At 44.1% G+C, this 16,365-nt stretch overlaps 1 protein-coding gene across 5 annotated transcripts in view; it reads right to left on the bottom strand.

Annotated features, from left to right (window-relative positions):
- Positions 1-16,365, bottom strand: part of Asap1 (ArfGAP with SH3 domain, ankyrin repeat and PH domain 1) — a 284,912-nt gene that overhangs the window by 45,194 nt on the left and 223,353 nt on the right. For all 5 annotated transcript variants that reach the window (XR_012909632.1, XM_075960908.1, XM_075960911.1 and 2 more), the window contains exons 14-16: positions 8,163-8,250; positions 5,848-5,896; positions 298-461 (exon numbers count right to left, since the gene is read on the bottom strand). Coding sequence is in view for 4 of the 5 variants with exons in the window: in XM_075960908.1 (XP_075817023.1) it covers positions 298-461; positions 5,848-5,896; positions 8,163-8,250 (301 nt within the window). In the remaining variant the exon portion in view is untranslated. The remainder of the gene's footprint in view (positions 1-297; positions 462-5,847; positions 5,897-8,162; positions 8,251-16,365) is intronic.

Raw genomic sequence — 16,365 nt, 5'->3', positions numbered from 1 at the left:
CAGGTAAGACCAAGAATGATCTTGCATTAAACACTGTTCTGGCTGCAGTGGCAGACTGGGGACTTATAACATGAACACCATGTTCTGTCCTCATTTATTTAGTGACCATGAGGCACATGTACGGAGATGTAACCATCTTGATGAATAGGTTGTGAATTATCCCTGTAAGGAACCTGAGCTGTGTGTATGGCTAAGTTGGCCTACAAATTGCTAAGGAATTTGAGCAACTGCCTCAATGAAGAATACACAGAAAGAGAAAGGATGCTGAACCAGGGAGTCTGTGCACAGGGCAAATACCTGATGAGCCGCAATCACAGCAAATGTCGTTCCCAGGGAGCCGCTGTACATCTTCAATGATGGCTTTGGTCAGATCCTCCAGACTGTTCTCTCCTGTGCTCTGCTCACCACGGAAGGCCATGGTTAGGGCCTCTTCTTTGCTATTCGTCAGTACTGATATCCACCTGTGGTGAATATACCAGAGGAATGTAGCCTTCATAAGGGCACAGCCACCACTGTCTTCCTCCACTGGAAACCTACTTTCAAGGGGCACGTTCACAACCCTCCCCTCAAAAAAGACAGCAATAAAGTGAGAAGAAATGGAAAACTAAATTGGATGAAAAGCGATGGTTAGGATTGTTTGAGCACATGCGAGGTCCTAGATTCAATCATAAAACCACAAAATTCAAATCACAAAATTCAAATCACACAGGGGCTGGCTCAGAGGTTAAGAGCACTGGCTGTTCTTCCGGAGGTCCTGAGTTCAATTCCCAGCAACCACAGGGTGGCTCACAACCATCTGTAATGAGATCTGGTGCCCTCTTCTGGTGTGCAGGCATGCTGACAGACAGAACACTGTACACATAATAAAAAAACACCTAAAAAAATTAAACACATATAATTATAGAAACAAAATAGTGGAAAGTAACATACAGGACAAGAGAGAGATGGCTGGAGTAGATGACACACAGATAGATAGAGGGCTGGAACAGATGATGCAGAGAGAGAGTGCCAGAGTGGATGACGGAAGGATGCTGTAACCGAGGACCTGCACGAATACACAGGGGTGATTGACTGACAAGGATTCATAGAAAGCTCAAGCAGTACAAGGATGATAAGAAATGGTGACTGGTGAAAAGTATTCAATACAGAAAGAGTCTACTCTCTGGCAGCCTATAGCTTCAAGGACATTTAACAGTAAAAATGAAGGGTATACTAACAGCAGTCAGGAAAGGAGCACAGTAACTTGGAAGCATGACACACAATTTGAAGAATGCAGCTATGGGAGTTAAATTTGAAACAACCTCCAAAGACTCCCAGTGCTGCTGGTCAGGGAGGTGGGGGAACCCTTAAGACACCAGATCTAGACACCGTAAGTGGGTCATTTAGGCCTTGAAGGCGATACCTGGCTTGGGTTTTGGGTGGCATGCTTCTGTTGAGAATTTGTCAGTGATGGAAAAGCAACATAACAACACCAGGCAGGACTGGCAGTGAGATGCTTCATGCACTGAACAAACCCTGTTACCAAGCTCTGTGTAAAACGAGAAAGTCTAACAAGGAAAGCATAAAACGTACATTTCCAAATGCTTTTTAATGACACACTTATTTATTGCTTTTTGTTTTGTTTTCTTATGTGTGTGGAGGACGCCCGCTCTCTCCTTCCACCGTGTGGGTCCTGGAAGTGGAACTCAGGTTGTCAGGTTTGTCAGCAGGTGCCTTTACTACTGAGCCATCTAGTTGGCTCCATCAAAAAAAAAAATTTATGACACAGGAGACACTTTGAGAATACGTGTTGTGAAACAGAGCTGAAAAACTTTTTTAAAGTCATAAAAACAAACTTACATATATGTATCAATTATACATTCATGTTTTTTAGAGAAAGTTAAAAAATGTTAACCAAAATGTGCTCTTCTTTTGGGAAAAACTGAGGAGGGTTACACAGTTATATTCCCTTTCTGTAATTTTACAAAGATAAAATAAGTTTGCATTAGCTAGGTGGTGGTGGTGTGTGCCTTTAATCCCAGTACTTTGGAGGCAGAGGCAGGTGGATCTCTGAGTTTGAGGTCATCCTGCTCTATAGAATGAGTTCCAGGACAGCCAAAGTTGCATAGAGAAACTCTGTATTAATACCCCCACAAAAGACCCCCCCCAAAACCACCACCAACGAAAACAAACAAAAAACCCTCATATTTTTTCACTAATGAGAAAAAAAGCCCAAAATTTACTCTTCAAAAAGAAAACAAACAAAAATACGGCCAACTCATTGCTTTTATACACTTATAACACAGACAGCTAAGGTTTGCTCTTAATAATAAGTTCAAGCCTGGGGCCACTGTTATGATGAAATACAGGGTGACAGAATATGAAGCAAAGTACTACTTATAAAACCTATGGAGCAAATACAACAGCAAGAGATTTAAAAGTTTCACCAGGCTGCTAGGTGATATGTTTGCAAGTCACACACTTGGCTCTAGGTGGCGCTCAACTTCAGTTTGTTTTGAGAACCATCCCAGCATTTTATTTCTATGATGACACAGAAAATAGAGCCCTTGGGAAGCAGGCTTAGGAGTGGGTGGGGTGTCCAATACACTTTAAATTACTTAGCATTTGTTCTTTTAGTTCTATTAGTCTCAAGTTAGAAGACAGAAATTGCATTTTAAAAAACTTTAGAAAATTATTTTAAATTTGTGTGTGCACAAGCAAGCACGTGCAGGTGCCTAAGGAGGTCAGAGGCATCAGATCCCCTGGATCTGGAGTTACAGGTGGTTTTGAGCCACAAAATGTGCTGTGGACTGCACTGTAGAACTCTGGAAAAGCAGTACGTGCTCAAAACCCTGAGCCGCTTTTCTAGCCCAATTCAAGAAACCTGTTTCAGCAGGTCGATGGCAGCCCTTCACTCTGGACTCTTACTGGATCCTCACTCTGAGCACAGGCTCGGTTTTGCTTTCCTCGCTGTGACACCTGGATACCCCATGTGGATCAGAATCTCTTAGGCACTAGATTTGCAGAGTTTTAAAAACAGAATCCTCTCAGAGCCTCTACCTTACAGGTTAAAATACATTAAGGCCAGGAAGACAGAGAATTTATGACTTATCCAAGGTCTTAAGTTGGACTGGGTTACAACATAATCTACACTTTCAGAGTACCCATTAGGCCATACATGTCTCTTTACCATGGACTCATGATTAAAAAAAGTTTGTTCAGATAACCAGGAAATGTGCATTTAAGGACAATTAATTAGTTTTCAAAATAAATAATTCAAATTTAGTAGAACAGAATGGGGTAGTTGCGTTTCACAAGGGCCAGGAATCTAGTGACGGTGTGACAAGGTCTCACATGTCCCAGGCTGACTTCAAAGTAGCCAGCACCAGTAGGTCTGTCTATGCCATGCTGGGCTCGAAGCCCTTTACCAACTGAGTGCAACCCAGCCCGTGACAAAGCAGCGGCTCTCAACATTCCCAATGCTGTGACTTTTAATACAGTTTCTCATGCTGTAGTGACCCTCAACCATAAAATTATTTTTGTTTCTACTTCATAATTGTAATTTTGCTACTATTAGGTATTGTGATGCAAATATCTGATATGCAGGATATTTGATATGTGACCCTATAAAGGGTCATTCGACACTCCCATAGGTTGAGAGCCACTGTTTTACCAGGCAGACAAAAAACAAAAACACCCTCCAAAACCAAAAAAAAAAAAACAGTAATAAACGATACAAGCTACAAAACTTAGTTTGAGTTTCTAAGCTAAAAAAGAAACTGCCACATGCCAGTAGGGTTGTATGTTTTATTTCACTCTCCAAGTGTTGTGATGTATGTAACCCCTACCCACTCAGCTCCTCTGGGCGAGAAACTTAGGTCAGATCATGTCTGAAGAACCAAATACACTTAGACAGCAGAGTCTGGACTAGCATCCAGGTCTCCAGACTTCAAATATGCACCTGCTGTTACCTGCCCTTTCCCCGGTGAGAAGAAATCTTTAATTTCACTGGACAGTTCACATGAGAAAGGAAGTCAGTGTTGCTATGTAATCCTGGAGATAAATGATGAAGAGGGGAAAGAAAGCCCATCTTCCTTTCCAGAATATCCAAGAATATTCAAAGTACAAAACAGCCAGTAACATCAAGATGGACTGAAGGGTCAAGTGGTGGTACTGCATGCTTTTAATCCCAGGACTCAGGAGGCAGAGGCAGGTAGACCTCAGATGTCAAAGCCAGCTTGGTTTACATAATGAGTTTCAGGGCAGTCAGGGCTATACAGAGAAACCCTGTCTCCAAACAAACAAACAAACAAACAAACAAACAACAAGAAACCCAAAGACTGATGGGAACCTTTTACTATGAGTTTCACACCCCACAGGAAGGAAACCTGTACCTAACAAGACCTAAGATATGGAAGGTTTGAGGTTGAGCTAAGAGAACAGGATAAAGGAGGAAAGAGGTTCCTTCCCTGCTTCAGGGTTCTCATTTGTCTTCCACTTAGGGCTTTGAGGACCAGGGAAGAGAGAATTAGGAAAAAATAAGTCTGGGAATTGTCTGGTTAAAATGCTCACTTCCTGGGACTGTGAACACGGGCACTGGACCATTGTGTACTTGCTTAACAAGGCACAAGGTACCTCAGCACCTCTCTGAATCTGGAGTGGGTTGGGGGACAGCTTTCCTGGCATTTTCCTTTCTCATTCCTGTCCCTCCAGCCAGGCAGCTCTATGCCACAATATCAAGCCATCGGTTCCCTCCAGTGGGAAGGCAGAAAACACTTTTGTAGCTTTCCTGGTTCAGGCCAGGGTTACCTGTCTGTAGAAAACCATCTTTCAGCAGCGCCCTAAGAATCCAAGGTGTGTGCAGTCTGGATGCCCCCAGTACACAGGCCTCCTCTTGGTCCCTGAGCCGAGAGCCAGCACCATGTTATGTGGCCTGTCTCATCCCTAGGGCAGGGCTCTGTCTGCTTTAATATCACATTCTCATAATTCTTGGCAGCTGGCTGGCCTTCATGAGCTCCTCTGTTCTTTCTCCCAACTAGACCTACTTCTGGTCCATTTCTTGTTCTCTTTCAGATTCCTTTATCATTGTCTGAGATTGGGAAAAGTAAAATACTCCAGAGGAAAGAAGCATGAGAAGAGGAGAGGTAAGTGAAACAAATGGATCTAAACAGAACTCTGTGGCTCCATGGAGTTACGGAAGGAAAACAACAATGAGTTTTGGTAGTTCATGAAACTTGGTCCAAATTACTTATAAGAAATAAAGTTGTAAACACTTCAAAAATGGCTTAACTGACTGCTTTGACACCAACGAAAATAGCTGAGAACACAACAAACTGCCATTTGAACTCCAGGCAGGCTACCAGAGGGGAAAAGGAGTGAAACTGACTTGGAGGTAGCCCGGTGGTATGTGACCAGGTTTTCTCTGACTGTGCCATGCTTGTCCATCAAGAGGACGCTGCCAGTGTCTCATTAGAGCCAGCCTCTTCTGCTTCTCTCGTAAGAACAACTAAGCATCCAGGTAGTACCCAAGAACATCTCAAATGGTTCCCATTTGTGACCAAACATAAAGCAAGACACCTAATGAGGGATGAGCAAGGCTTGTTCTCAAGGAGCCCAGGGATATATCTCTAAATGGCTGTGCATGGATGTGGACCAGAGAAGTCATGTGAAGAAGCAAGAGGCAGAGAGAAGGGAGCGACAATCCTAGGGATACTGAGGCTGGAGCTGAACATCCCTGGTGGGCAGGACAGATGGAGAGAAGAGCAAAGTGTGAAGGTCCACGGGCAGGAAAGAAGTGTAACAAGTCACCAGGGTAGTTAATAATGCTTTAACTTCAAACCATTGCATCATCATTTTGAAAGTACTTACGCTACATAATCCTGCTCATCTTCTGCCTGAAAGTGGTATGTTCTATTATCTAAAACACAAAAATACAACATCTCAGAAAGTAGAATATTGGCAAGCATGCATAATCAATTTTAAAGTTCCTGAAAATATATAAACTAAGAGCTTAGTATTATTTTTATACCATTATGTATCAGTAGCTTAACAATTCACTTTATTAATTATTTTCCTTTAAGTACAAAGGACTAAAATAAATGGTCACAAATACCAAGCACACTAAAGTAGGCATTTTTTTGAGACAGTCTTGCATTTGCTTTCTTGACTAAGTCTCATTTGTGCTGAGACTGCTTCTTTGAAAGACAAATTGAAGACGGGACAGGTCCTATCTGACCCATAGGGGTTTCAGTGGCAAACTGACACAAGATGGTACTTCTGCAAGAAAGGATTCCCCGCTCCTCCTGATAGTCCAGCTGCTATAGGAACTCAAGTTGCACTCTTGGCCCTGAATGGGATGCTCTCTAGCTGAATCAGGATCCATGGGAGACAGGTTCGACCTCTGCCTTTCAGGAAGGCCTAACAGATACAGCAGACAGGGAAGTTCATTTTAAAAACATAGGACGGTTCTAGTGCTTCAACATATTTGACTCTGGCAACACAGAACACTTCCTTATGTGACTGATCCAGGCAGGCCTTCCCACTCAGCACCCTTAGCACGCGTTTAATCCCAGCACTCGGGAGGCAGAGGCAGGCAGATCTCTGTGAGTTCAAGACCAGCCTGGTCTACAGAGCTAGTTCCAGGACAGGCCCCAAAGCCACAGAGAAACCCTCTCTCGAAAAACCAAACCAAAAAAAAAAAAAAAAAAAAGAACAAAGTGCACTTGAGACTGTCCTCTTTGCTGGTGACCTGGCCCAAGCCACCTAGCTTTCTTCCCTGTAAAATGGGAAACTGATTATCTTTTGTGGAAATTAACAATATTATACACCTGACAGATGTAGACCCTCAATAACTGATACCTATTAATAACCAAGTCATATAGTAATTGCCGCCAATTATCCAAGTAATCGCAGAAATCATAGGGAATCTGAACTGCACGGAGGTGCTGCAGGAGACTTAGCCTCCAGCTGAAGATCCTCACAAAGGATTCAATCATAGGACTTTGCCAGGGAGCTTCAAGAGCAGGACTGTGCATCCACGCTTCTACACAAGTCATCTGGCTCCCAGCCTGTCGTGCTGGGCTTTACGTTGGTGTTGCAGTGTTTCAGGATAAAAAGAGTGGTTCTGGTCTATCCTAGCTATCTGTTTGGTTTTGAGGTGCTGGGAATGGAAGTGAGCATGTGCCAGACAAGTGCTCTCCCTTGAGTTATACACGCCCAGCTGAGTCCCACTGTTCTGTAGAGCAGCGTAGAAGGACTCCCCTCGGCTGCATAGTGTGTCAGCAAGTGCAGGCTACCAAAACAGTACATCACGCCACCTGCTGAACACCGAGAACACAAGACACAGGCAGAGAGCGGGTGGTTGGTCTTGCTCCCTCATCAAGGAGAAAAGCAAGTCCCACGCAGTGACAAAAGTGAGGGGTGTGGTGACAACAATTCAATGAGTTTCAAAGAAACTGTTCGAAGCAAGGGAGCCGATTTTTCCTTGAAGAGCCCGATTTTTGCGAGGATGCAATGGACAAGTCAGACGTGTTGCAATAGATGCAGAAGTGCAATACACTTCTGCATCTATACCAGTGCTCCTTAATCAACAGGTGCAAGCTGGAACTGCCTATCACTGTAGTGTCTGGGCTTCACATCAAGACGCATATCATTGCAGACTAATGAGTGACATAGTAATATAATTAGAAAACTTGTCTGAGGGGACATTAGAAACAGTTTACTGCATAAGCTCAGAGTCTTACTCATTTTCTTCTGAGACAGGGCCTCATTTTGCAGGCCTGACTGCCCTGAACTTGACAGGTACAACAGGCTGGCCTCCAACTCACAGCTCTACCTACCCCTCCCTAAAGTATGCATGACCATACACCCAGTCATTCATTTACATTCTAAACGCAATCACACAGGACTTGCTAGGCCTTCACAGTGCAAAAATCCATAGATCCAGAGACTAGAGGAGCTGAGGCAGGATTGCTCGAATTCAAGGTTAGTTTTGGGGACAAAATAAGATTGATTCTGCCTCAAACAAGGAAGTGAGCAAACAAAAAGGGTTCCCAGGGGTCTCCCTCAACAAGCTGGGGGTTAACTTTGAGGAACCCCATTTTGAAAAGTTTTGGTGCTTAAATACCTAGACCTGTAGCTGTCAAAACCACAGTGACCAAACAGGTATTAAAAACAGGACTCACGTGATATCAGGTCAAAAGACTTCTTGTCCTCCGCATTTGGTTTCACCTGGCAGGTGAGAAGGTTTAGCTTAGCCGGCTGCCTGTTAGACTGTAGAAGAGAAAGCAGAGGTTATAAAAGCAGTACTCCCCTCTGTCCTCAGTGCAGCGTGTGCTCAAAAGGCCTGCCTGCTAGGTGACAGAAGGACACAGTTTTAGTGAGTGAGAAAACAGATATCCGAGTTCACTACAGTATAACACCAGACCTTTAAGTTTTGCCCTCACCTATGAGCTGGTAGGTAGTCTTTACAGACCCCACTAGAAATCTGACCTCAGTAAGGAGGAAAAACAAACCAGTTGCCCAACTCGATGTCTCTTCACCGTACACAAGCTTTCTGGAAGTTAGCCAGAATGGAATCAAGAACAGTATGCCTCACTTCTAGTGAAGACTGGGCAGAAGCCACGAAAACATAGTTTTCTAGAACCTGGACATCCTCAGGCACAAAGCTGGCACTTCTAAACCCGTGTCCTACTGTGAAATATTGCTGACCTGTTTTCATTCATTAATACAGGATGACCCCTGCATCAGTTGCCCCAACACTGACATCCCAGGCATTTGTGAATACTGGTTGCAATACAAAAATTGCAAAATATCCAAAACACAAGGATAATTACCATCTGCCAGGCATTGAATTGTAATGATATCTAATATCTGAAGAGAGCAAAAACGTGGTAAGAATTCATAATGTTTATTAGTAAATTCTCTGTCAGATATATAAAATAGACTTGATAAGTGCTTAGAAAGTAACTTAGGGGGTACAGTACGCAATCATTCTTGCCCTCCTGCCTGCACTTGCCTAGGTCCCCTGCTTCCTGCAGTTACAAATAAAGAGTGTTTGAGCTCAGCTGTACTTTGGCATGAGAAGTCTGTGGAACTTGCTGGTCAGACCTGCATGCTTACTTCATATGACAGTTATGACTTCAAAAATGCCCTAACTGTTGCTCAGGAATTTCATTTTTTTAAAAGGAATTGGAGGGGGCAGAGAGGTCACACTGTAAACCACTCAGAGATCTAAGCAACATGGATGGTGTTGAGCAAGAAGTTTCAACACACACTGCATCTCCCCTAAGCAACAGGCCCTAGAGAACAAGTTGCTCATCATCTCCGTGTGCACCCGCTCCCTCAGCATTCTGACCTCGGGATCTCAGTGGTATCGGTACAGATGACACCCCTCATCCCACATCTAGCTGCTTCACAGCAAGAGACCTGGGAGCAGAGGCGAGGACCTGGGGAGTTGACAATCATTGCATGCACCTTTGACTGACAACTGGAAACAAGTGCAGGAGAGTAAAGGCTAGGAGAAAACAGTGACTTCCACGCTGCAGTGTCATTAACTGGGCCCTGAAGGGGAGGGCCCTGAAGGGGAGGCAGGAGGTGGACGCCTCTGTTTCTTACATAGAACTGAGTCTGTCTTGCTAACTGTCTACACACTGGGCCCCGTCTGCTGTTAGTTCCATATCTCATCTTCCTGGATGTGGATAATGTTACCCATTTCCTGTATGAATGAACTGGGGCACATGGGAAGGGTGGAAGGGAAGGAAGTGACTTTGGCTAATGGTGAGCCTTGGAATATTATGTTCTGCTTGGAATCTGAACTTAAGGAGGACTGTAGAAAAGCTGAGGGGAAATCAAGAAATGATTAAAAGGGCTGGGAAATGGAAACTCTGCAGATGGGATAAAGGCATCAGTCCCTTAGTCCAGAGGAAGAAGACTGGGGTGACCTTCTCTCTGTCTGTGAGCACATAAGGGTTGTCGTTGGGAAGGCTGAGCAGCTGTTTTCCATTTGTACAAACGACAAGAAATGCACTCACACTATGAAAGATTCGGGCCAGACATAAGGAAGAACTTCCCAAGCTTAAACTGCTTAGGCATAATAAGAGGTTTCAGGCTTCCTTTAAAAAAAAGTCTTTTAAACCAATGCTTAAAATTCTTAAGTAGAGAAATCTGTTCTTTAAAGTTTAAGATGCATTATATACTATTCACATTGAACATGGCAGAAAGCTAACACAGTAATTTCTTCTTTCCAAATCTAGCATTCCTACGTGCTTCTTAATATCAGACATTCCCAGCAACAGACACAAAATCTTAAAGAACCAGTGAGTTCAGCATTAGTGGCACACAGGCAGGACGAACAGCAGAACCCACTTCTCATTCCCTAGTTCAAAGTATCTGCTGGACAAGGTCCCATTAAGGGCCTTACACAGTTTACTCCATGGCTGACCGGCAATTCCATCAGGAATAACATGTGGGTGTTGTTCCCACAGAACTGTCAAGTCGACTTCTTGCCACATTAACATGCACAAGCGACAGGGCACATCCTGCCGATACCTCATGTTGATTGATGACCCCAGGCTGAGCTGCAATAAGAAGTAGCAAAGCAGCTGATACAACCAATGCAGAGTGGAGGAACATTGGGAAAGGCCTTGGGAGTGGGGGTAGCGAACGTTCCACTCAAAGTTCAAAGAGCAATATAGCAGAAGCACAGAAATCACTATGTAATAATGGTAATTCCAGATGTTTGTATAGCTTAGAAAATTCCAAAAACACTTTCGTAACATTTAGGCTAAATTATAGGCATACTGATGAAAGAAGACATAATCATTCCACAGATTAAAATCAGAGCAAAACTAAACATCTTGGCCTGGCTACATCATGGTGGGACAATTCAGGAGGTGCCTTTACACTGCCCCCAACTCTTCCAAGTCTTATTTTCCAGTGTCTAGAGGTCCTGGTTTTGAACCAACCGTCTCCTCATACATACTCCCTCTAGCTCTCACTGTCTGTCTCTTGTCTTTCTAGTAGTCACATGCTTTTTGCTCACTAAGCTATGCCATGTATACAGCAAGAACTAAAATATCAATCCAATGACCACATTCCAGGAACCTCACATGCACCCCTTGTACTCCCTTAGAAATGCTTTTATTTTCTTTTACTAAATGAAGTGAGGGAGGAAGGGAGAGACTATCTGACGTTCCTAAGATGCTCTCCTCTCCTCTACCGAAAGGCAGAAATGATGGCAGACCAGGGGACAGCTGTACATCTTATTCTCATCCACATTCTTAATTCGTATTGACAAAAGGAGACATTTTAGAATGTGAAATAGTTTCCCATCCATTGGACAGCTACTGAAGCCTCTTTCATGCCTGTAAGCACACATGAGAAGGACTGCTGTCCACCAGCTCTAGGAAAAGCCGACGATACCAAGAGCACACCTGCCGCTCAGGAGTGCTGGCTCTGATCCTGGGGTGTGTGTGCAGTGAGAACCCAGGGAAAGCTGAGTGTGAACAAGCCAGACGAGTTGTGGAGGGTGAAGAGCAGCAGGAACAAAGGCCCAGGGCATAAAGGGGGACAAGTGGCATGAGGTCATGCTGAGCAAAAAAGCAGAAAGGACTGGACTGTGAGGTTACGGTATCTACACTCTAGAGTTCCAGCATGCTAGTGAAGGAAGATATTCAGAGCAGGGCCATGTAGAGCTGCACTCAAATGGATGGTGGAGTCGAGGGTAACACAGACGAGCAAGGACAAGATCTGAGTTATAGGCATGGTAGAGGCTAGAGACTCCAGATACAGCTGACAGAGACTTCAAGTACATGATTCAAAAATAAGCTTTCCATCTAGGCCCGGGATGATGCGGGGGGGGGGGGGGGGCAAAGGCTGGTGCTCCTGAGGGTTCTGTCAAGCAAGACCTCGCTCAAGAGCCCCTGCTCCAAATGCAGCTGCCATACCTATCAGAACTGAAGACTTGACAGCTCAGTGATCCCCAACTCCCAGGTTTAGCCTTTCACAGATTTTACCTTTTGTTAAAATAATAAAAGTCACTGAAGAAAAGCTAGGAGACACTGCAAAGGAACTGGACCTTATTATTATACCCACTGCTACCATTCTGATTTTAACAAGATATCTCTCAAGAGCCTGGTTTTTATTCTGAAACATGCATTGTTTCAACTTGTATATATTGTTTTGAAAACTGCTCCCCCCTCCCATTGATAGTATACTCCTCTAATTCAAGTTTCTGATATGAGGAATGTTTCAACTGGGGAACCCCTAAATACATTCCAAGAAACAGAGGGGGCAAGAAGGCCTCTGCCTGACACGCCATTCAGCTAAGTGAAAGTGGACATGCATATAGAACAGCACAATCAGCTCCATCAGGCTTGGCCTCTGGAAAACAAGCAAACCTCACTCATTCGTCAAGGCAGCTCAGTGTGCACCACAGTGCTATTAGTGATGGAGCTCCAGAGTTACCAGCACTGGCCTGTTTCTCTGTCAGCAGAACACAGCTGCTGAGGCTGCTGTTCAGAAACAAAATTACATCCCCAATCGTCCTGCTGAACTGCTCTGCATCACAAACAAGACGAGAATGCAATTAATTACTTTGGAAATGAGTTGGACCCCACTAGGCTGAGGTAAAAATAAAATAAATCTCTTTGTACTTCCTAAGCCAGTGCTTGGAAACAGAGATGCTCGGACTGTTAATCACTTCAGAATTTTCATTCGGTGTTAGATGCCTACTGTCTCTAGGGGAACATAAATACTCGACATGTGCTCAATAACGGCAATAACCCCTGGCCAGAAATCAGGTCCATGCCAAACACCTGCCACAGAGAGAGCTACAACACTATTGCAGCAGATGAAATCTCCAGCCTTTGAAAGGTATTTTGGTTTAGTGCAAGACAAAAAATTTCTTTATGATCTCTCAAACTGCAGGTATTTACTCTCATATAGTTCTTGAACAACTCCATGAGTTAGCCATGCAGGAGAAAGTGCAGGCACGACCTGGTGGTCAGCCTCCTTGGCACAATATGCTTCTAAGTAAGGAGCATGGCACAGCAAGTTCCTGAGTATTCCCTGAAGCCAGAGCACTGAATTGTGAAGTATCACAGGTAGCTAGCGGCTAGCGCATTGACAAGTCTGTAGTCTCCAAGTCTCCTTTAATGTCCTTAGGAGTGCTCATACTGTCCAATCCAAAGTAACGTGCTAACCAATCACAGCTGACAGGCTCCTACTATCTGCAGTAAAGCAGACACTGGTCCTTGAAACCGTCTCTTGAGGGGTTCTTCTCCGTGCCCTTTACCAACCTATAGGCAGTGTGATCCACCCCGGCAATGACTGCCCAGGCTCTTACTGTTCCTAAACCCAGTCACAGGCAAGGAAATCAGAGGTCAGGAAGGCGAGGCACACTGACCCCTTTTTTACAGAAAGACACAAAGAGAGAGAAGTTATCATCTCCCACCTACTACACTGCCTCCTTGTCAGGGTCAGACTTGGAAAGCTTGCCAACTATCTTTAGTGGTTCTCCTTTTCTGGTTCTTTCTGGCCTTAAGGAGCCAGCTTTTTCATTTCCCCTTCTCATCCTGCAGTTTGTCTGCTGAGAAATGCCACTATTCTTAACATGTTTCAGATCCTGAACTGCTACGGTGGTCACAATCGAGCCCCTCCCTTCAGTGGTCCTTCCCACATCAGGGAGAAAACACTGGCTAACAGCTGAAGTTCCTCATTCTGCACTTGGTGACTCTGGAGGTTCTGACTCTCCCAGCTACTGTGACCACTGGACTAATTTCTGTTGGACAGGAGGATACGTAAGAGAGAAATACTTAAAAGGGACATTTTCTCTGTTTTTTTCTTATTTTCTCCTCCTCTTCATTTTTTTAAGGTTATTCGAGACAGGGTTTTTCCACATAGCCCTGACTGTCCTGGAACTCACTCTGTAACCGAGGCTAGCCTCAAACTCAGAGATCCACCTGCCTCTGCCTTTCCAGTGCTGGGATTACAGGCGTGCGCCACCACAATCAGCTTAGAGTCATTTTCAAGATAATCTGTTATTGAAGAAAGAAACCTTTACCTTATTTTGGAGAGGATGTTCTACTCTAGGATCAACATCAAATAATGTAAAAGTACTGTATTGGGAGGGAAAAGCTTATCAGCACTAACACTGTGACAATGTTGCTATTCCAGAGGATTTGTAAAAAGAATATTATCAAAATTAAGGCTGCCATGCTTGCTGGTCTTTGAAATCGACTGACAGAGGCTATAAGACACCTGGCTGCAATGGAGCCACAAGCTGAGACTCCTGCACTTTGGGACATTTGGAGTGGCTCAGAAATGAACTCATTCTGTGCTCATACAGGGTTAGGGTGTGCAGCAGGAGGGACACAGGGAGGCCACCAGACCTGAACTGAGTCTATGCCCAGACTTGTACGAACAGAGGCAGGAGAAAATTTCTCAGCCCCCTTGAGCTCATTTTCCCAAAATGAAGAGGGAAAGCAATGTCCTCTGGACTGTGATGATAGACTCAGGCAGTGTGTCACAAGAGTCTGCTGTTCCACTTAGAATTAGAAGGTAGCACAGACTCTTGAAAAAGAAACTTCTTGGGTTCAAATCCAGCCCTATTGGACATGTGGCTTCCAGACATCTTCCCTTTAAAATGGGGAAAAGAGCTACTTGAAGGTGTTATGAGAGGTGAACAGGAAAAAGATTATGTGAGGTGTCCAGCACATTGAGAGCGCTCGTTTCAGTCCATGCTGTTGCTATAATAGAGTCCCTGAGGGTGGGTCCCTTACAAAGGAAAGATGATTTAGTCAACACTTTTGGAGGCTGTAGGTTGAAAGGAGCATGACACTGATTCTGGTGCGGGTCTCTGGCTTGTCACTTCATGGCAGATGACATCGCATCAGGGTATACATAAAGCGACAGGACATAGGATGGATTATAAAGTCAGAGAGTGGCTCAGGGGTCAGGTCTGCACTTCCTAACAACTCACTCTTGCAGGAACTAGTTTGGGGTCCTATCAGAAATGCATTAATACATAAGTAGCTTTCCCAAGGTCCCACTACCTGGAAACTGCCATATTGAGAAACAAAACTTCCCAAAATGAATTTAGAGAGGTCACATTCAAATCATATCGAAACCAAAAGTCAGTCATGATTTTCATGATTACTGGTTATTTCCCACATAACTACTCATGATGTCCAGATATCTGATACAGTGTTTTAGATTCCCTGTTAATGTGTACTCACTTCTGAAGACCTGCCCACTATGTCACTGTGGTTGAAACAGAATGTCGGATCCTGTAGAGTTCACTACTGAAGGTCAAGTAGGAGGGCACTGGGAGTGAAGTCCTGGTGAGTGTGACGATACAGGGCATGCAAAAGCAGTGAGAAGACTCCAAGAAGACAACAAAGCAGCTTAAAGAACAGAGACTGAGGAGTAAGGACATGAGAGCATGACATTGCTTTAACTCTGCTACTCATGTACACATACATACATGCAGGTAAGCACTCCTAAACATAAGATAAATACATCTAAAAAAGAGAGAAAGAAAAGGGGAGGTACAAGTGCAGCATGCTGAGAGGCACCACCTGGTGCTGAAGGAGACCCAGAACCAACTGTTCAAGTGGACGAGAAAGTTAAAGTACTATGGGTTCAAGAATGAGCAGTAGGCAGTTACTTTTTGTTATCCAGGAGCTGTAAGTGGTGACAGTGTTTCAAGCATCCTCTGTAAGCCTGAATACTATCCATACCAGGTTCTGAAGCTCTTTTACATAGTGTCTAGGCTGGGTATTTTGGACTAAGCTTTTCACTCTGCTGAAGTGGCTGCTCACTTGGCTGTAGCATGAGGTGCTCAGCTCTGACTACACGCAGGGAACTGCCCCTTCATTTTCTATCACCGCATCCTTCAGGCCTCTTCTACAGTTCTTGTCTTTAGTTTACTCTGAGTTCCAGGAGTACAGGGACCCTTTTAAATCACTGCCCGACACACAGAGCAATGCTGTAGTGCAATAATTAAAATGATTCAAATGAGCCAGTATCTGGCTCAGAAAGACATCAACCAAACATTTTAATGAGGAAATAATGTACCTGAAAAACAAAGGGTCCAAAACATTAAATAGCTCCTCCAAGTTTTATAGCTTGCTCAGGATTTAGCCTGAGTCCAACAGGTACCAACCTAGAATTTATGGTGCTGTCTTCTAATTTGTTGGAGAAAAGAAAATAAATTCTCTTCTCCCAAGGACAACAGGGACAAACAGAAGCTGCAGGGAGTCCAGAACAGGCTAAAAAAAAAAAAGGCACAAAGGCCTGTCACAGAAACAAGTTATTAAATACACTGCACCGAAGGCATCAATCCTCTGGCAGGCCTTTTTGTGCTTCCTCAGTGCATGTGGTAAA

This window comes from Microtus pennsylvanicus, chromosome 2 (assembly GCF_037038515.1).
Source record: "Microtus pennsylvanicus isolate mMicPen1 chromosome 2, mMicPen1.hap1, whole genome shotgun sequence".
Classification (NCBI taxonomy): domain Eukaryota; kingdom Metazoa; phylum Chordata; class Mammalia; order Rodentia; family Cricetidae; genus Microtus; species Microtus pennsylvanicus.
This window is presented reverse-complemented; position numbering and strand designations above follow the sequence as displayed.